The 22,939-nt window shown below is 47.0% G+C and overlaps 1 protein-coding gene across 4 annotated transcripts in view; it reads right to left on the bottom strand.

The window, feature by feature from the left end:
* Positions 1-22,939, bottom strand: part of slc25a21 (solute carrier family 25 member 21) — a 79,643-nt gene that overhangs the window by 5,686 nt on the left and 51,018 nt on the right. For all 4 annotated transcript variants that reach the window (XR_013121862.1, XR_013121861.1, XM_076978407.1 and 1 more), the window contains exons 4-8: positions 18,308-18,391; positions 6,549-6,615; positions 2,151-2,210; positions 441-548; positions 185-349 (exon numbers count right to left, since the gene is read on the bottom strand). Coding sequence is in view for 2 of the 4 variants with exons in the window: in XM_076978407.1 (XP_076834522.1) it covers positions 185-349; positions 441-548; positions 2,151-2,210; positions 6,549-6,615; positions 18,308-18,391 (484 nt within the window). In the remaining 2 variants the exon portion in view is untranslated. The remainder of the gene's footprint in view (positions 1-184; positions 350-440; positions 549-2,150; positions 2,211-6,548; positions 6,616-18,307; positions 18,392-22,939) is intronic.

Raw genomic sequence — 22,939 nt, 5'->3', positions numbered from 1 at the left:
TTCAGAACCCTAAATTTGAGAATATGGTAATCCGACTACAGCTTTAAACTTTGTGCGATGTTGGTTTACAGCAGTTGGTTTACTTCCACTGTTCAGGTATCGCTCTGTGAGTATCGATGAGAGAGGAGACCCTTTTGGGACGTGAGACGTTACCCCACCACCCGAAGTCACGATCTCCGTCTACCTGGCTGGCCGGGATGGCGTCTTTGACGTTGAAGTAGAAGCCGAAGTAGATCATGTTGAAGACGCCGTGGCGTCCCAGGGTGGAGGTGAGACCCTTGTTGAGTCCGCGCAGGCCGAACCCGTCCGCGTTGGCGATGGCGCGGGCCTGGGCGAACGTGGAGGGCTGCTGCGTAGTGGAGACAGGGAGGCGTGCTGACGGGAAACGTGACGTGAGGACACGGGTGAACGATGCGGCCGAGGATGCAGACGCGCCTTACCGCTCTGAAGGAGTCCCTGTTAGCCTGCAGACTCACTTTCACCACCTCGAACGGGTTAACCACCAGCGCTTCGGTTAAGCCGGAACCCAGGCCGGCCACGGAGAGAGCCTGACCCAGACGCAGAGACATGCATACGTTACACCGGGCCACGACTTGCTATGAGGAAACTGCACAGTACACAACGACTTCAGGTGAGAATACAGGACAAAGTCATTCAGGCAGGCTGCAAATTCTAGATGACCAGACAAAGCTGCAGGTAGAAATACCAGACCGAGGCCATAACTCAAACTGAAAAATGTAGCCAAGACGTCCAGGTCCTTGAGAGCGTGTTTGTTCAGATAGAGGGCTTGACTTCAACCTGCCAGCTCAATGAAACAGCCGCCATCACTCATTCACACATGGAAGAATGGAGACGCAGACAGAAGGCCAAGATGAATGAACTGACTCAGACAAACAGACTGGGACAAAGGTTAATTTGTTCAGATGCTGAAATAAAAGCTCAACTCAAATGTCACGAGCTACTGGGGAAAAGGGTTTTCACTTTCGTACTTTTAAGACCCCAAAAAGAAGCTTTATGTGTGAAATGAATGCCCAGGAGGGTTTTGTTTAGCGAGTCTCGGTTCCAGCCGTCGAGTGCTGCAGTGACATCTGGGACGTTTGCGATTTCAACGGTGCCTCTGTTGGGATTCAGAGAGCACTTCAACGCAACAGCCTGCTTAGAACGCACATCTGTTAGTTGACATTGTGTTCAGATGCACAAATGCAGTGTGTATTCACTACACACACCACATATGTGTACAGTTTATTTGTATGCATGTATACATGCTGGTGTAAAAACGTGTCTGGGTGTGCATGACGGCGGCAGTACTGGTGTAATGGGAAAACGTCAAGGCCGTGCACGACTCTCATTACTCGGGCTCAGTCTCTGTCACACCGTGCCCAGCCATCTCCAACCATCTCGTGTCATGTTTACACAGCCAGCCATTGCTTTTCCATTCCCCGTTTGTATTATTACTGCACACGTCCTCGTCAATCACCCTGAGCCCTCGCAGCTGCACCGAATGGGAGGGGAAGGGGAGGGTGGGGGCGGGGACGGGGGGAGCCGAGTGGGCGGGGCTAGCTCAACTCAAGCATGCTCCTTAACGCATGCAGTCCCGTCGCTAATGATCCCCCTCGGCTCCTCATACGTCACACGTCATCAACCACTTCCTTCCCCCTCTGCCTCAGGGGCCTGGTGCGAGGCCTTTCTCCCAGCATGCCTAGGGGGAGTGCCGCGATGCCGTGATGGATGGGCCAGGTAAATATTTCCCCCGCTCCAAACAGATCGTGGATGGGGAGATGCGTGTGGGCGAGAGAGGGACGCGGGGCTGGGGGAGAGAGAGAGCGCATCCATCAGGCCCGCGGCGGCTCTGACAGGACGCCGTCACCGTAATGGGCCGTCCCGCACACCCGTCCTGCCGGCCTGCACTTGTCTCGCTCACGTCTCCTTCGCTCCGCCAGCTCCCTTGGTAACGCGGCAGACAACTCGGGGCTCTAAGCCAAACTGGGGTAATGCGTTCACTAGTGACTGAGTGTACATTGGCCATGACAGGGTGGTGAACGTGCCTTTTCTCCCAGCCAATCTTCAGAACGCCCTCTTCCCTATATGTTTAAAAGTTCGTGTTTCACAGCTGCGTGATGCGGCACGCATGTGTGCCGGTGTGCACTTACCAGGCCTTGAGACATGGGAGTGAAACTCAGTAGTTTCTTGTATTGCTCAAAGGTGAAAAACTGCGGAGCAGATCAGGACAAATGAACTATCAGTGTCAGGAAGTGTATTCAGACCAACACACACACACACACACACACACACACACACACACACACACGTGAAAGCATGCCACCACCCTGAGTAAACACAGTTCTGTTCTGCGAGAGGAAGCTTGCACAGACTATGAAGGACACAACAACAACACGCGCACGCACGCACACACACACGCACACAGTGTATACAAACGAATGAAACTGACGCCTATAAGCAGTAGTAAAACAGAAATCCAATTACTTAAGAGAAAATGTATACATTTTTAATTAATTAATTAAAATTATTTTTTTTATTTAATTAATTACTATTAGATTCTATTTTTGCTGGTCATCATTCAGCTGCATTTAGAAAAATACACCAGTATTATAGAAAAGCCAAATTCAATCAGTATCCAGACTAATTTCATTTTTGGTGTGTGTTTGTGACATTTATTTTTAGAGTTATAAACAATGTACAAATTCTCTGCAGGTTTGTCCTTTGTAGCATTAAAAACAAGCATTTGATTAAAACCATTCTAAACCATTCACGAGGCTGATCCCTGGAGTGTCACTCTAATGTTAATGTATTCATCTGTGCTGGAAAAGAAATATGACATTACACACATAGATTACACGTGTTTTTATAACACAAGTTATAAAAGTAAACCTTGTTCAGAACCTACAGCCACTGAACACTGTTATGACTACTTACAATTAAAGGTAACTAAATTGTTGAAGGAAAGAGTATAAATGTGTTACTTTGAGCTAGAGCTGGGCGATATGGCCCTCCAAAAACATTCATCGATTTTAATAGATTTATTTTCCTCTACTAAAAAACTACAGATGATAAAGGAATGGTAAAAAAAGTTTTAATTTATTTTTCACTTAAATTTCACCTTTGGGGTTAAAGTGCAACCAGAAACAAGCAAAAAACAATTGTAAACAAGTGAGAACATTCAGTAACTTTTAGAAGGCTTTCTCCAACATAGTTTAAGCATTGACACAATGCAACCTCAAACTTAAAATAAATAAATAAAACACACCCTCAAAAAATAAATAGATATAAATAATTTGGTGCCCTTTAATAAAATGGAAAACAAATACAATTTAACAATTCTTGCATGTTGCGTACTGACAGTCATGCTGTCTACATTCTGATTAAGAACAGGGCTCCCCTCACTTTTGCCTAAATTCCAGCACTTTTCAAACCTGAAACACAATGTAACATTAAAATTCGTCAGGTAAATGTTCCTTCCACTGTTTTTGAGGGGTTTCTTTATACTACCACAGTAGGGCTGCACGATTAATCGTATTTTTATCGTTATCGCGATGTGAAGTTTCACGATAAACACATCGAAAGAGCCACGATAACTCCTTGAATAACAGCAAACTCAAATTGCGTTATCCTCGTCCAGCAATAGAGGGAGCTATTCGCGCTGCAGACTATGATCACGTGACGTAAGTAGGCAAGAGGCAGAGTGAGGCAGAGTTGCCAGGTTCGCGGTTTTCACGCCAAATTGGGCTTGTTTGAAAATCCAGCCGCGGGTAAAAATTCTGGGGCCGCGGGGCTGCGGTTTTTGGGCTACTTTTGAGTTGGGCTACTGCGGAAGTTACAAGTCAACACTAAGAATCGATCGCGATATAATACTTAATTTGTCTCCAGTTCACACTCGCAACACCCCCCCCCCCCCCCCCCCCGCCGACAACTTACACTCGCAGATTTTGTGCGGAAAACTTTTGTAGGACCTGGCAACCCTGGAGTGAGGTGAACACGCTCATCAGACACGCGATTTGGTTTAAGCCTGGTTTACACTTGATGCGGCGCGAGGGTCCGGGAGACGAAAATAACGTAATCGCGGTGGCTTCGCCCGTGTGCAATTGCCTCGCGCGCTGTCGATTCACGAGGTCGTGCACCTCTCGAATTTTGTAAGTTCGCGCGCGCCGCGTCTCGGCGCAATGAGAACAGTCATGTTTGCAGGGTTCATACACCTATACAAGGTGGAATTCAAGCACTTGTACGTCACTTTCAAGGTCCATTTCAATAATTCCCAGCACGTTATTGAATTAAATATTTATACATATACTCTAAATGATTCGAAATAAATCGCTTTTTTATCACATTATTTAATGTTATTATTTATTTAAAGTTCGCGCGCGCCGCGTCTCGGCGCAATGAGAACAGTCATGTTTGCAGGGTTCATACACCTATACAAGGTGGAATTCAAGCACTTGTATGTCACTTTCAAGGTCCATTTCAATAATTCCCAGCACGTTATTGAATTAAATATTTATACATATACTCTAAATGATTCGAAATAATTCGCTTTTTTATCACATTGTTTAATGGATATTTATTTTCAAAACGCCCAATCTTAACGTCTTCACATTCTCTCATGTTTCGTCCTGGAATTACAAGAGGCTCGTATTTGTTAACGTAATACAAGAGAATTGTTCAGTCAGACAGATATTTGTTGTGAAACAAAGTAGTTACAATTTCAAGCCTTTTCAAATACTTTAGCCTAAATTCCAGCACTTTTCAAACCTGAAACACAAAGCAACATTAAAATTGGTCAGGTAAAAGTTCATTCCCCTGTATTGGGTGTTTTTTTTATACTACTAGGCCTACATATCGTTTCAGACAACACTGCAAAGAATGTGACACGGCAAGATTAAACGCTTCCGCCGTTCGCGGAGGTTAAAGAGGTGTGCGGAGTCGCTCACTCCTGAAAGTATAAACCTAGATTGAATCTATTGTTGAATAAACCTGCAAAATATTTGGAATTATTCTGGATTCATTACACAGTAAAAAACAAAACAAATTAACGTGCTGCTGTTCAGAGAGACACTACATTTCTGTATTTTAATCTTAATTTATCGTGGTTCACATCGATATCGGGATATCCAACAATGTTATCGCACATCGCAATTCTAGTCCATATCGTGCACCCCTATACCACAGTTTATACTACCATAGTTGGCAGGTTCGCGTTTTCACACCAAATTGGGCTTGTTTGAAAATCCAGCCACGGGTAAAAATTCTGGGGTCGCGGGGTGCGGTTTTTTGGGCTACTTTTGAGTTGGGCTACCGCGGGAGTTACAAGTCAACACTAAGAATGGATCGCGATATAATACTTAATTTGTCTCCATTTTATACACTCGCGAGGTGCGCGGAGCCGCGCGCTACGGTCACTCGCGAAAGTATAATCCATTGAAGCGGGTTCGGTGACCGAGGCAGAAACTGCTTAATCCAAAATATCCCGCGGAGGGAAGCTTTATTGACAGCGCAACTGAACAATAGCACTCTTCGCTCTCTCCCTCTATCGGTTTCAAACACCTTACAGCGAGGACTACGTCTACGTCTGACGCCGCAAAACCGAACCAACTCCAGATCAAGGAGCTAGTTGCTCTTTTCTTGGACACAAGTTCCGCCGTCATGTTTGTGTGTGTGTGTGTGTGTGTGTGTGTGTGTGTGTGTGTTGAGGGTGGATGGGTGGGAGGTGCTAAACTCACTGAACTACGGGAGCCCACAGTGCAGCGTCGGTGGTGAAAATTTAATCTCAGAAAATCGATTTTCTTAAAAACACATCGTCCTTAACTGTAAATTCGAATTAATAGATAATATCGATTAATCGCCCAGCTCTACTTTGAGCAAAATGTCAAGTACGTAGTGCCAACATCAGATGTGTTACATATCAGAACATGACATAATCTAGTGCATAGAGCCAGCCAAATAGATCTGTTGGCCATGTCTGCTTACAGACAAGGATATTATGCTTCAAACTCATACTCAATCATACTCTAAAGTCCAATACTACTTTGTTTAGAATTAGGTTGCTGGGTTGAAAATAAAGCACTGGAGAGGTGGTGGTGGGGGGGGGGGGGGGGCGGTTTGGGTGTTTATGTCTCGGGCCCTAACTTCCGCATTATCTCATTAAGCTCCAATCCAGATGTCATTCAGGTTAGTCTGCAGTGTGTTGAATACAAGTTCTCCCTCCCATTCACCTTCACGCAGTGGCCGTGAGCTTCGCACCAGAGCGGGACATCATATCGGCCCCTGGCCGGACTCCACCAGGGCGAGAGGTGGGGATAGGGGTTGGGCAAAAATCCCTGGCCATGTATTTCAAATACACACAGCATGGAGGTACAGGACGGACACAGGAGGGAAGCCCAGGACTGAGGCGGCCGTCCATGACTGAGGCCCACACCTACTGCAGGACCATGACAAGGTGGGATGTGGAGGGCAGACCTGAGTGTCTGTGCATGGGGGTGGGGGATGTCTGTGCAGGTGTATGGAGGTGTGTACGTGTGTGTAGGTGCGTGTATTACCTTAACTGCTCTCTTTGGAGTCTCAGCTAGAATAGGAGGAAGGATTCCCTTGTAAAACCCAAACACTCTGCAAACAGAGAGGGACCATTCGTTAGCGCTCAACACAGCAGCAACACAATAACACACACACACACACACGTTGTAGGGCATTTCTTTGTATCTGGGGAGCTGAGAGCAGAGAAGACCAAAAAAAAAAAAAGTAAACAGAAATACATCCTGAGGTTTCAAACACTTGGGGATCAACACCGCTTACAGGCTTGTTCAGCGTTCAGACCTCATGCGCACGATGGACAAGTCGCCAAAATGGCAACGACGTCCACGGACGTTGGTGCCTCTCGACAGATGCGTGCACGAGGAGGGCAGGTGCTCACCACTGAGGTGTAATAAATCTCTCAGTAAACCGCACTGCAATCCTTCCATCCACAAGATGGGTTTGCTACAATAAACATTTAGAAGCCTGCACACAACATTTAGGCTAAATGGTGTTTCAAAGCATCACATCCTTTATTTTGTATGCAAGGGGGTGTGGGGATGTGTACGAGCTTGCCGTCATCCCAGCTGCTGACCTGCGATGTCAGCAGACTCCCGGGAGCTAGTCTCAGCGCGCCAGTTCTGTGAAAATCCACCCCTATCAGCTCTGACATGGAGTGCTGATTAACCAGGCAGCGCTTTGACTGTTCTTGGCTGTTTGTTTCAAAGCAATTGTTTCCTGCCCAGAAACAGGTTTGACTGGCCCAAACGCTTCAGCTGGCAAACGCTGCACTGGCACATGGAAACCATGAGCAGGAGAGAAGGAGAGAACTCGCAGATCTCCAGCCTCGTCCTGGCAGACATTTGGTTTAATTTACTAAACATACATAAGTGAAATGACAACATCCTTAAGGAAAACAAAGCTGTTTGTTAAGTAAATGGATTATGGGGGCTGATAAGTCTGCAAGTGGAGTTCATTCATCACGAGAAACTAAGTACAATTGTTGAAACAAGAAGGCGTTTGTATTTTAACTGAGTTAATAAATGAATGATGAATTAAGATTAGATGTTCCGCCTTTACAAATGATGAGAGATTTGCTTTCACTTTCAGTAGTGTATTTAAAATATCTTACAGTAATAGAGTAATGAGGGCTTTTTTTTTTGAAGAGCCAGTAGAAGAGTTATTAGAAAATAATTTGATTAAAACAATAATCAACATCCTCTTTTATGGCTCTCAGATGTTTGTGTGAACCCCATTAGCCACTGCGCACACTGTTGGTATCTCTGATGAGCAATACAATATTTACAGTATCTTGTTAAATTGTGTCAAATATTGCTACCACACAGTAATCTGGCAGGTCAGCAAACAGCAGTGTCCAGCCGTGTAAATACTTCAAGGCACTCTCACTCTCCCCGGGAGGACATGGACGCTCCGGGGAGAGCAGCCATTGTTTAGACAGCACACAGATGCGATTCTGCAGCTGAAACCCGACTCTGCTTTCTTAATCTTAATGTCAGGACAAGCCTGAGCAGGGGTAACCGCTCCGGCGCTATCGACAGCCGCCCCATGCTGCAGAGAACCAGCTCGGTCCCCAGATCGGCGCGCTCTCCACAACAAACGTGGTGAACGCTGCACCTCGCGAGATTTTATGATGCATAAAGACGATAAACAGAGAGCGAGTGGGAGTTGCCGACAGGCTTCTCTCTCTCCCTCGTGTTTCTGCCAGGCAGAGGTGCAGGTGTCTGGGACAATGGCGTCCTCACACGGACCCCCAGGAGAGGCCGCAACGGCCCCCGGGGGCCCTCTCGAGCAGGTCATCGGCCAAACGGCAGCGGCTTAAGACTCCGCGCCACGGCTAGACAGAACCGACTCCGTGAGACTTACGATCGACGGGCCTCTTCGGGTCGGCTGCGCTGAGCGCACAAATGAGGGGAGACGTGTGTGAGTGAGCTGCCCAGAGAGGGGGGACGGGGGGGAAAGGCGTCTTTCTGACGCAGACGTATTGATAGTGAACACACGCTTGTGGACAGAGAGGACTGTGGCGTGACTGCTTCGTGTGAACCCCCCTACCACTTTATTGTGAAAACACTGCTCAGCAGTCAACAGAGATGTTCTCGGGTGGTTGCGTCAGGGTGTAAATATTATTGTTTCTGTGAGCAGATATGGGCCAATTACCCCCAGCTCTGGAAGAGTTGGAACATGGTGTATTCGCATCTGAAAGCCCACAACTAAAAGACCCCCCCAGCCCACCCTGGCCCCTCCTCGCCTCGCTCAAGGGTCACACCAGAGCCGGTCAGCCAAACGGGTGCTACGGCAACAGCGAAGTGGTGATGCAGAAGGCTTCGGTGAGCTGGCAGGCACAGCCGGACGGAGGGGAATCCGTCCCCTTTTTGGACATGCAAACGGTGGCCGCTTGCTTCCTGGGGAGTGGTCAGCCCAAGAAGCAGTCAGGTGTCTGGATAAAGCACAGATTTGTTACACATGCGCTTGGGGCCCCATTTGACTGAGCCTGGTTTGAATGCTGATTTGACTCTAAAAGTAAAACACACACGAGGTCCCCACTAGGCCCGGGTAAGCAAATCCGACCCTATTTGGGATGTGTGTGAGGCCAGCTGCCTGTGTTTGTATAGGTGTAATTTGTCTTCGATTTCCATAAAGTTCATTTTCTCCCATTCAGCACAGAGCCACATAACTCAGCTTAACAAAAAGACAGGAAGGAAATTACACATTAACCAAATTGGATAATGGAATGAAATGTTCGATTCCGGTCAGAGTTATGATGCGGGCCAAAGGAGAGAGAGAGAGAGAGCGCTTTTCTGTTCAACAAGCCCATGTCTCGTCAGCATCTCATATGTACGTGGTTGTAATCTCACACCGCTGAGATCCAGGTTTGCTGCTGTGGCCTCTGCACTCTACGCCCGGCCAACAGCCTGCATGCTTCATCTGCAAATATTACTATTTAGTAAATGAAGCTACAACCTTGACAGGGAGAGGCAGCAGAGGAGAGACAGAAATGACTAGATATGAACGTGCTTGCATGAGCACAGTGGCGGGCTGGACAGTCTCATTTCACTGTGACTGTTGTCTCATCTAAGAGCTCCCACCTCTACCAGCAGCACTCATCACTGAGAACTATTCAAGACAAACCAGATCATTTAGGTTTTAAATGACTCTGCAACAACTGATTGCTGTTGCTGTTTCCATTATGTGCTGGTTCATTTGTTGTTTTTTGTGCCTAAATCTAAAGGATTCATATGTTTTTAAAGAATTTGCTCACCCCTAATTAGGGTTATTTTATTCTGCATAACAGTTAATTTTGTAACTTTTGAACTCATTGTAATGGCACATAAATACAGAGAAGTTCATTACAGAAAAAATTATTTGAGACACTTTTGCATCACATAAGTTTCCATGTTTTGACAATGTAATAAATATTAAGAGTATCGAACAAAATATCATGCAAAATACCCAGCAACAGTAAAAGTATTATTTCATTTAAAATCTCTGCATTGTTCTATAGAAGATACTTTGTTCCAAGCACACAAGTGCATGCACAGGCTCTTGCTGCATAACCTTCATTAAAAACAACAGGATTTGCAAGAAAGCATTAACTGCATTTTTTTAAAGGCTACAAATTAACTCAGGACCAACCTAAAATCACAAATGTGAGCCCACAGGAGTCAGCTGTACATTTTATATAGAAGTACTTCTAACTTTATATGGATATTTATTCTCCCTCCATTTTAAATCAGCCTTTGCTTATTGACTTGTAATCACTTTGCAGAACTGTATGTTTGCTAGAGTCAAAGTAGGAACACTTTCTGTTTAGCCGACAGTCAGGAGGCAACAGATCATGTAACAAGCTCCGCCCACCCTGCTGACATCAGCCAGCCAAAATAAGGCTGGTCCCAATCTCATACACACCCTAATCCAGCTAAAATGCACATTTACTATGATTCATAGATGAGATTCCAGATTACAATAATGCCTTAAGACATGACAGTTAGCCTGATGTCTTAACAAATTCAGGAAAAAAACTACTTTGTAATCACTGTCCACATCTGATGTAAAATAATGTAACGATATACAGTCAAGAGAAACATGTTTGTTTTTTTACTTTCCAGAATGATGTGGCTGAGTGCATGAATGATCTGCTTTCATACTTGAATATATTTATTTTTGTAGGAACTCTAATATACACTTTTCAGCTTTACTATGGTAAGTGATAGAAAATGAGGCACTGGCATAGATACACAATATAGAGTACTGTTTCTGTTTGACTGTTTGGGGGACATCAACTTGGCACAGTCTGCTTCAGCTCAAACCACAGCATTGCCACCGCAGAACCTGATGTCTGTAAAAAGGATAATCCTATGTCATTCTGGAATTTCTTCTGTTTAAGCCTCTCTGTTGGTGATTTATGCTTGTATTTCAGGTCACTATCATGTATGATCTGTCAGCTTTTGAATTTTCAGCCATGAAGTCTGGATACATTGCTGCAGAATTCCTTATTCATTTACATTACGTGTACAGATGCTCTTGTCCAAAGTGACTTACAGAATATCATTGCTGGTCTCGTGGAACCTACACTTATACTATGTACTATGTACATATACTAATACAAGTAGGCCAGTGTCTAAGCAAACAAACCTGTACAATGAGAGACAAGCAGAGGGGAAGTATCTTACACTCACCCCTCCACACCACCCTGACCCCTCCACCACACTCACCCCTCCACCACCACCACACTCACCCCACCACCACCACCACACTCACCCCTCCACACCACCACCACACTCACCCCACCACCACCACACTCACCCCTCCACACCACCACCACCACCACCACACTCACCCCACCACCACCACCACCACACTCACCCCACCACCACCACCACCACCACCACCACACTCACCCCTCCACACCACCACCACACTCACCCCACCACCACACTCACCCCACCACCACACTCACCCCACCACCACACTCACCCCTCCACACCACCACCACACTCACCCCTCCACACCACCACCACCACCACACTCACCCCACCACCACACTCACCCCACCACCACACTCACCCCACCACCACACTCACCCCACCACACCACCACCACCACCACCACCACACTCACCCCACCACCACACTCACCCCACCACCCCTCCACCACACTCACCCCTCCACACCACCACCACACTCACCCCACCACCGCATTCACCCCTCCACCACCACCGCACTCACCCCTCCACCACCACCACCACCACACTCACCCCACCACCACACTCACCCCACCACCACACTCACCCCACCACACCACCACCACCACCACACTCACCCCTCCACACCACCACCACCACCACACTCACGCCACCACCACCACACTCACCCCTCCACAACACTCACCCCTCCACCACCACCACACTAAACCCTCCACCCCACTACCACACTCACCCCTCCACCACCACACTCACCCCTCCACCACCACCACACTAAACCCTCCACCCCACTACCACACTCACCCCTCCACCACCACACTCACCCCTCCACCACCACACTCACCCCTCCACCACCACACTCACCCCTCCACCACCACCGCACTCACCCCTCCACACCACCACCACAACCACCGCACTCACCCCTCCACACCACCACCACCGCACTCACCCCTCCACACCACCACCACCACCACACTAAACCCTCCACCCCACTACCACACTCACCCCTCCACCACCACACTCACCCCTCCACCACCACCACCACCACACTAAACCCTCCACCCCACTACCACACTCACCCCTCCACCACCACACTCACCCCTCCACCACCACACTCACCCCTCCACCACCACCACACTAAACCCTCCACCCCACTACCACACTCACCCCTCCACCACCACACTCACCCCTCCACCACCACCGCACTCACCCCTCCACACCACCACCACAACCACCGCACTCACCCCTCCACACCACCACCACCGCACTCACCCCTCCACACCACCACCACCACCACACTAAACCCTCCACCCCACTACCACACTCACCCCTCCACCACCACACTCACCCCTCCACCACCACCACCACCACACTAAACCCTCCACCACCACACTCACCCCTCCACCACCACACTCACCCCTCCACCACCACAACCACCGCACTCACCCCTCCACCACCACCACCACAACCACCGCACTCACCCCTCCACACCACCACCACCGCACTCACCCCTCCACACCACCACCACCACCGCACTCACCCCTCCACACCACCACCACCGCACTCACCCCTCCACACCACCACCACCACCGCACTCACCCCTCCACACCACCACCACCACCGCACTCACCCCTCCACACCACCACCACCGCACTCACCCCTCCACCACCACCACCACCGCACTCACCCCTCCACCACCACCACCACCGCACTCACCCCTCCACTACCACCACCACCGCACTCACCCCTCCACCACCACCACCACACTCACCCCTCCACCACCACCACCACACTCACCCCTCCACCACCACCACCACACTCACCCCTCCACCACCACCACCACACTCACCCCTCCACCACCACCACCACACTCACCCCTCCACCACCACCACCACACTCACCCCTCCACCACCACCACCACACTCACCCCTCCACCACCACCACACTCACCCCTCCACCACCACCACACTCACCCCTCCACCACTCTGCTGTGCTGCACATTTGGGATTAGGGCATCAATTTGCTGTGATCTGTTTTCTCCAAACATAATGCTCACCATATTTACCAAAAATGTTCAACTTATGTCTCATGTGTCCACAGATCATGTTCCAGTGCTGCTGTGGAATATCCAGGTAGTTGAGTAAAATCGAGACAGGCGTAGGACAACTCTGCTTTTCACCACTCTTATTCAACGGCCACCCCAGGGTCTTTTTTTTCTTTCCTTTATTTTATTTCCTCACTTGTTTGAAGATTCTTCCTTGCACTGATGTTTGTGCAATGCCCACTCCTAGCAACAGGCCTACATTTCCTTTGTTTGTAAACTATCTGCTTGCCTGTGCACTACTGGAAGCCTGAGTGTTTAGAAATCTCTCTGGAAACCGTGACCAGTCTTATGAGCGTTAATGACGTGTCTTTGGAGGTCTGCTGAAATCGCTTTGGCTCAGGCCCGTCTGCCATTGAGCAGAACATTGAGAAGAACAGGTGACCGACACTGGTAGGACGGATCAGTCACACACCTGAATTAACTGGCACACCTGATTCCAATTATTCTTTCAAGCGGTTATTATCGTAGACGCTCACATTTTCCATCACTGTCCTTCCTTGACAGTTTAAACCAACTGTAAATAAAGCTGTGGTGATGCATTTCAGCATCACAAACTCCAGCTCACTTCACGGGCTTCACAAACTTGTTCTCAGAAGGATAGATCCCCTCAATTGCTGATTTCAATCTTTGTTTTTTTTAGGGATGCACCGAAATGAAAATTCTTAGCCGAAACCGAAAACCGAAAATGAGGAAACCAAGGCCGAAAGCCGAAAACCGAAACACCGAAATACATTATGCCAATTATTAGTAACATTGGATTTATGGCTAACCTCACTAAAATCAAGGCATTGCTATTCAAAGAATAAATCAACTACAAAATTTGATTTGAAAATATTTATTTAGCACTGACATTATAGTAATGCATATTATAAAATAAAATTAGTGGTGGGCCGTTAACGGCGATAACGCTGACAACGGCCGACCACTAATTAAATTAATCTCGCTTGCAGACCGTTTTTATCTGAGAGGATAAATATATGTATTTTATACGAGTTAAATTTAATTATAACTGACTGGCCTGAAAGACACTGAAAAACGTGACGTGAGTTGCAACAACATTAAACAGCTCAGGTAAACACACTTCTGAGAAATGTCGTCTGCTCGGCAAAACATAACGGGGCTCAATGTGCTCTATTAGCCTACGAAATCCCTACGACAGAGAACGGCTGATCGTCTAAGGCAACGAGTTCCATAATTTTTGGTGTAATGTCCTTTGCCTTGACGCCATCACTGGAAAACTTTTTTGCTAGCTTTATCCAAATAAGCGCGTGCAGGTGGCGATTTTTGCTTGCGTCATCACAGCACATTGTTTCGGCCGTGTTGTTTCGGTGATGAAAGTATTTCGGCCGAAAACCGAAAATGCAAATTTAAGCCATTTCGGCCGAAAATTTTCGGTGGCCGAATTTTCGGTGCATCCCTAGTTTTTTTCATACAAACCATATTAACTGCAGCAGCATGTCAATAAATCTCTGATCTCCTTCACAAATGGATCGCTTGCTGTCATCTAATTGCTATCTCAGTTCAGGGGGGCCCAGGTTTCTACCGGGCAGCACTACCACTACAGCTATGTTTATTTTTAATAACAACACAACGTTAGCTCCCGCCGCGCGCTTGTGCAAATTCAGACTAAACGGTTCAGCCTGGAGACTCTACCCCCACCACTGGCTCCTGGGTGGCACAGACATGCCCGGGGTGATCACTGGTGTGGAGGGGAGAGGAGGTGTGGTGGGCAGGGGAGGCACATGCGTGGAGGGAGCTGATGACAGCTGGGCAGAGCGGGAAACGCGAACTTCTTTTGTGAGTTGTTGACGGATTTCATGCGATCCCCGCGAGCACTATGGAGCTGCTGCGTCACAGACACCTGCCGCCCCCCCTCCTCAATCTCAAGCCACACCCCCCACCTCTTGCCACACCCCCCAAGTTCCAGCCCCACCTCATAACAGATCCCGTTTTAGATCCACTATAAAACTGTCAACTCACCATAAACAGACATAGTGACAAGCACCTTCTCCTTGCTCTGCACTCTGTCAATAGGATTTGACAGATTCCTTGAGGTTGTGTGTGTCTGTGTGTGTGTGTGTGTGTGTGTGTGTGTGTGTATAGAATGTGAAAAAGTGAGAGTCAGTGTGGTTCAAATGAACAGGGAGTATAAAAAAGTAATGGAAAAAGTCATTAACACGATGCAGAAGGATGGAGAAATACATGGAAAAAAGAGGAGGAAAAAAAGAGGAGATGAAGAAGATCCTATTTCAGCCTCCCAACCGTCACAAATAAGCTCAAATAAGAGTTTATTTGGTCACAGAGGCACAGGGTGAGCAAGGGACCGCCAAATGCATAATGTAAACCAATGACTTCACTCTCTAGACCAGAGTTCACTGTCCGTGTTACACGTTCCACACCAGGTGGGACTGAGTCATGCCCCCCCCCCCCCCCCCCCCCCCTTCTGTGGAGCAGACCCAAACATCTCCCCTCAGCAGGTGCCAGTCCTCATGTATTACCTGGGCTGGGGGGCACTTGTGTGTGCACATGCATGCTAGAGATGGTGGACTGCACAGTGCTGTATGTATGCCCAAAATATATCGTATTACATACATACGGGACAAGGTTGAAAAACAAGGTGGTACTACATCTCACAACATAAACAACATATGTGACGGAAAAAAGGAGAAAGGAGCATAGTGGTGAGAGCTGAAGAATGAACCAACACGCTGGTGTGGGTGGAGGAGCGCAGAGGCATCCCTGAAAAACACTAACCCCTGCTCCACCCGCACATAATATAAATACTAACCCCTGCTCCACCCGCACATAATATAAATACTAACCCCTGCTCCACACGCACATAATATAAATACTAAACCCTGCTCCACACGCACACAATATAAATACTAACCCCTGCTCCACACGCACACAATATAAATACTAACCCCTGCTCCACCCGCACATAATATAAATACTAACCCCTGCTCCACACGCACATAATATAAATACTAACCCCTGCTCCACACGCACATAATACTAACCCCTGCTCCACACGCACATAATATAAATACTAACCCCTGCTCCACACGCACACAATATAAATACTAACCCCTGCTCCACACGCACACAATATAAATACTAACCCCTGCTCCACCCGCACATAATATAAATACTAACCCCTGCTCCACCCGCACATAATATAAATACTAACCCCTGCTCCACACGCACACAATATAAATACTAACCCCTGCTCCACCCGCACACAATATAAATACTAACCCCTGCTCCACCCGCACATAATATAAACACTAACCCCTGCTCCACCCGCACATAATATAAATACTAACCCCTGCTCCACACGCACACAATATAAATACTAACCCCTACTTCACCCGTACATAATATAAATACTAACCCCTGCTCCACCCGCACATAATATAAATACTAACCCATGCTCCACACGCACACAATATAAATACTAACCCCTACTTCACCCGCACATAATATTAATACTAACCCCTGCTCCACACGCACACAATATAAATACTAACCCCTACTTCACCCATACATAATATAAATACTAACCCCTGCTCCACCCGCACATAATATAAATACTAACCCCTGTCCACACGCACACAATATAAATACTAACCCCTACTTCACCTGCACATAATATAAATACTAACCCCTGCTCCACACGCACACAATATAAATACTAACCCCTACTTCACCTGCACATAATATAAATACTAACCCCTGCTCCACACGCACATAATATAAATACTAACCCCTACTTCACCCATACATAATATAAATACTAACCCCTGCTCCACCCGCACATAATATAAATACTAACCCCTGCTCCACACGCACACAATATAAATACTAACCCCTACTTCACCTGCACATAATATAAATACTAACCCCTGCTCCACACGCACATAATATAAATACTGACCCCTGCTCCACACGCACACAATATAAATACTAACCCCTGCTCCACACGCACACAATATAAATACTAACCCCTACTTCACCCATACATAATATAAATACTAACCCCTGCTCCACCCGCACATAATATAAATACTAACCCCTGTCCACACGCACACAATATAAATACTAACCCCTACTTCACCTGCACATAATATAAATACTAACCCCTGCTCCACACGCACACAATATAAATACTAACCCCTGCTCCACACGCACACAATATAAATACTAACCCCTACTTCACCCGCACATAATATAAATACTAACCCCTGCTCCACACGCACACAATATAAATACTAACCCCTACTTCACCCGTACATAATATAAATACTAACCCCTGCTCCACCCGCACACAATATAAATACTAACCCCTGCTTCACCTGTACATAATATAATTACTAACCCCTGCCTCACCCGCACACAATATAAATACTAACCCCTGCCTCACCCGTACATAATATAAATACTAACCCCTGCTTCACCCGTACACAATATAAATACTAACCCCTGCCTCACCCGTACACAATATAAATACTAACCCCTACTTCACCCGCACACAATATAAATACTAACCCCTGCCTCACCCGCACACAATTTAAATACTAACCCCTGCCTCACCCGCACACAATATAAATACTAACCCCTGCTTATAAATACTAACCCCTGTTTCTCTGGCACATAATATAAATACTAACCCCTGCTTCACCCGCACATTATATAAATACTAACCCCTGCTTCAACCACACATACTATAAATACTAACCCCTGCTTCACCCGCACATTATATAAATACTAACCCTTGCTTCACCCGCACATAATATAGATACTAACCCCTGCTTATAAATACTAACCCCTGCTTCACCCGCACATCCAGCTTTGCTAGTTTAGAGAAGCTAATATTTAAGCCGTGACATCTCAAAGAGGACGCCTTGTTGCCAGCACCCCATGGGCAAAACATCTTGTGCCAATGAACTCAAGCTTCCATAACTTACCTCTCATTGCGAAATATGGTCTTGAAACAGTCTCCCAGACCTTTATAGCTGTTGGGGTCACTGGCTCCCCGTTGAATTTGGAACCTAAGAGGACATGTTGACAGTTGATCAGTGATGAGATTCATTTTTCAAAGGTTTTTACTTTACCTCTTACTGCACTGATTAATAATGCTGACACCAAGACTTCAAAATGCAATTTACTGGGAATCACGCAAAGAACTCAAACAGTCCTATTCACTGCAGGACATCCAATTCATGGGAGTCAGTTCAAGACATGGAGGTTTAGATTTGGCAAACGCATTTGGAGTGTTCCTAGCTTGAATTAGGTCATTTGCTGTGATAGGCGGCATAACGGCGAGTAACTGCTCTATAGTAACTGCCGTGTTGCAGTGCACACCAAGTTGTGATTATCAAAAGTGCTCATTAAACGTTACGTGACCCCAGTTAATGATTATTGAAAAATTTAAATCATTTGAGATTATTTTTAGTGTGGTATGTCCTTGCAAGAGAACATATAATGCACAAAACCCAAGACAATATACAAATATCATTGCATAAATAATTACTGTCTAAATATATTTCACTATTATATACAGCAGGTATCACCAAATGGCGGACCGCGGTCCGGATCCGGACCCGAACGCCGTCCTGTCCGGACCCAATCACATTCCTGATTAACTGGATACGGACCCAAATGCCAAAAAAATTTTAACGGGAGACTATATTTTAAAACGGAGAATTTATTTTCAGACGAGTGTTACGTTCACCACCCATTTGAGTGTTACGTTCAACCCCCCCCCGCTCAACAACTTTCGTTCGCCACCGCGAACCCGGACCTAAGGTCTGAGCTATCTGCCAAAAATGGACCGCGGAAAGATTTAATTGATTACCCCTGATATACAGCCTAACAGCCTAATTACAAACAACAAAAAAATAACCAAACAAAAGAAACTTCAGTCCCTCGAACTTCATGTCATTTTCAAGCACGTTCCGTCAGCAAATGAAAAGCAAACTCTTTCTCTCTCTGCCTTCATTTGTGCTTTGGTCTCTAAAAGCATCTCGGTGTTGTTCCAGTCCTCTTTGCACATTGGAGTAGTGAGACCCATGCTTTCTGATTAGCCCTAACTCACCCATGTCAGGTCTTCAGGCTGAAAAATTCCACAACATGCTAATGACCAACACGTAATAGCATTCCGTGTACATTTTTGATACTATAGAACATGCTTAGGGACTTTTTTGTGGCAACAAACATGCTAGCAACTGACTAATAATAACTAATAATGACAAATAGGAAGTCTAGCTCTGTGTAAAGGTTAAACAGGGAAGAGACAAAACAGGATTTTACTGACTTGACCCTCTGGCTAATACTACCGATGCAGGGAAAACCATTGATTGAATCAGACTGTACACATTTTGAAACATCTTGTTTACACTTTAGTGCTCTTATGCCAACATAAAGTTAATGTATCCTGATACGTATGCAGGTGCTTTGAAGCAAGACCCCTCTCTTACTCACGATGAAACCCAGTGTGACGGCAAATATATTTGGACCCATACTGACCAAACTCAGACCTCATTATGAGAGAAAGACCAAAAAAGGTTAGGGAAAGGGAGTTTAGAACGAGCATATGGGGAGGGAGGAGGGGTTTGGCGGGGAGTGGGGGGGAGTACACAGGAGGAGAGGAGCAAAGATTCCCCTCATATGGCTTTGACTGCCAAGTCAAGAGGTCAGCAGTTAGTCGTCCAGGCGGGTGCCTGATGGGGCCATAAAGAGCCGAGTTCCATCGGAGGAGGGGGTTACAGAGGTGATCAGCCCTTCATACAGCCAACAGATTAACATCTTACAGGGGTGTTCCCCAGCATCCAATGTTGTAGATTCCCAAACAGCTTGTAACCCATGCCTCAAAAACAGTTAAAGGAGCACCATAAATGAACATTCAACACCATATTAAAGAGAGCAGAAATGAGGGATGCTGAAAGGGCAAGAACTGGGGCAGTGAGAAGGGGGCGACTCTGGGAGGGGAGCGTGCCAAGGGGTGGGGGCACAAACCTGGAAGATTTAGGACCAGTGGAGCTTGTAAACAAATTTGAATCGGCCTTAATTGAAGGCACATGAGAGCAGGGTCAAGGATTGCAGGATTCCCATATTCTCTCACTGCCCAGTGTTGGAACCCGCACTGGCCCTGAGAGGGGAGGGGGGGTGGCCGGGGCCACGGTCCAGTCTCTCAGCCCCTTGACTCCACACCTGACCTCGGGGTCACCTCATTTCCTCGTGTCCCTTGCCTACCCTGCCGTAAAAGCCTCGGACCAAACGGCTCGGCCCAGGGTGCGGGAGATGATGGGAAGGGCGTGATGAGCTCATGGTGGTGGAGGATTCCCCAGAGCCTCTGAGAAAGTGTCGCCATCTCCGTCAGGTTGCCCCGGCTCACGGAGGTAAATACGGAAGACCAAAAACTTGGGTAATGTGAGAGACGACAGCTTGCAGCTCTGTGAATCTTCCGTATGGCGGACGAGGACTTGAGTGAGGAGCTCAGGAGGAGGAGGGTCAGACCTTGCGGTGGATCTGGCGGATACAGTCGGCCATGGAATCCGTCTTATCGTAAAGCCAGCAGACGGAGGAGTCAAGCCAAGCCAACCCCTTGGGCTTTATTAAAAAGATGGAGCTCTTGGTATGGCTCGTGTTCCAGCTGCAGAAAGCGATGCACTCTGAGGTGATGATGTCTCAGAGTTCTTCGACGATCTCATTAATCCCCTGTACACTGTTTTTACTGGCCTACTGCGTAATGGACGGTCAGGTGGGGGTGAAGGTAAGGGCAGGTTGGTGCCCCTGTGAGTGATATGAGCACTAGGGGGCAAATAACCCCAGAATCTCTACCTGACCTCGAAGTCCCTGTAAAAGTGGAGGTCCTGGGCACCCAGCTAGAGAGAATAAATAGCAGCAAGGGGATGGGGGAAACACCCTCTTTGTATTTTTTACAGTCGTGCAGTCCTTGGGGGCGAGGCCAAGCATTTGGGGTTTGTCTCCTCAGAGACCCTGCTGGTAATGGGCCTGCTCAGACTCCGACTGGGGGCACGGGGCCTAGCTGGAGGACAAGCCGATGGACTCTGTCTCAAATAATGACGGCATTAAAAACAGGCCTTTGAGAAAGGTGGAAGGTTACTGGGTTGATCAAAAGGTTGGGTTTGACGGCTTTGGCTTTAAAGGGGCAAGCTAAACTTGAAAAAAGTCTCTTAAATTTGCCTTGTTAAAAACTAGGGTATTACACCAGAAAATCCAGGAATTTGGTGGAAAGATGTTGGTGTAGCATACTGACTGGACAACAAGCCAAAACCAAGTGCATCCTGCAGCAGTTGGGAATATAACAAATCTTCCAGCCAGGCAGATTAAACAACCTGACTAAGGACTATTAAATTGAGAATAAAAAATATGACAAATGACAAGGCTGTATTTCATTCATGGCAAAATACTGCTTTGGGTACAAGGGAGAGAATATCATTACAGTGAAACTGTCATAATAAAAACAGGCTAGGGAGAATGAAACAGCTAGCAGACCCCACTTCTACACATTAGCCAAGTCTCTTATTTTGGCATTTTTACTCCCCGCAGTTCAAATAATAGATGGGACACAATAGCTTCTACAATCCTTCAGTAAGGTCTTTCAATAAATTATTTATCAGCTAAATCATTGGGGGGGGAGTTCAGTCATTTTAAATAGAAGTTTACATCCGTTGCTTTGCAGGTTTCCCATGAACCAGCCATGGCACTGACCAACGCTGCCTGGATCAAGGGCGGCTGTGAAATGAGGGTTAAACAGAGTGAACTACGCAGAACAAGAGGGGAGTGGAGCATGGAGCAGAGGCACCTCACAAACATCTCCGCACTACATAAGGAAATCCAGAAGGCAGCATTAAAAGGAAATCTAGTTTTTACAACCAAACAGTTAATTTTAATGAGCGTGATCATAAAGATGGCAGAAGTCCATTGCTATGCTACTTGAGGTTAAAAGCTCTTTCTAACCTAAATGATCCAACATGGAAATGCAGGTATTCGATCAAAGCCGCAGCTTGGAGGGCAAGACCCCTAGCAAGACGAGACCTGCACGGTCCGGACCATCACGGGCATTCAGCCACACGGCTTGCCCACGATGCAGCTTGCTCAGATGTAGGTACCAGTTGAACTACTGATAAAATCAATATTTGTGCAGTGTGTGCGGGAATTGAAACGGCTGGACAGTGCAGGTCTCTTGCTCTGCCCAGTGAATCTGCGTGTGGGGCGTGTGGACGGGGCCTATGAAGCGCCCTCGGCCCAGGGTGAGTACCAGGACCAGCGGACTCACCACGACCAGGCTGGAGAGAGCAGAGGAGCAGGATGAGCACAAGGACCCAGGAGCTCCTCGCTCCTCCTACTGGGGGCAGAAGCTCAAGTCTTCACATACATCACTGATGACGTCCTATAAACAGCTTCCGTTTTGACTCGGAGTTTGCCAAGATCTGGATGAGTTAACTCTAAACGACCGTTTCGTTTTATGCGTTATCGCCTTAGCTCCGATGCAGCGGACATCATGGTTTCAAAAGAGTTGCTGACAAATAAGCATATTCAAAACCAGTCAGTCAGAGATTATGGGCTGAATA

This window comes from Brachyhypopomus gauderio, chromosome 17 (genome assembly GCF_052324685.1).
Source record: "Brachyhypopomus gauderio isolate BG-103 chromosome 17, BGAUD_0.2, whole genome shotgun sequence".
NCBI lineage: Eukaryota > Metazoa > Chordata > Actinopteri > Gymnotiformes > Hypopomidae > Brachyhypopomus > Brachyhypopomus gauderio.
The sequence above is the reverse complement of the archived record's forward strand: the minus strand, read 5'-3'. Positions and strand labels throughout refer to the sequence as shown.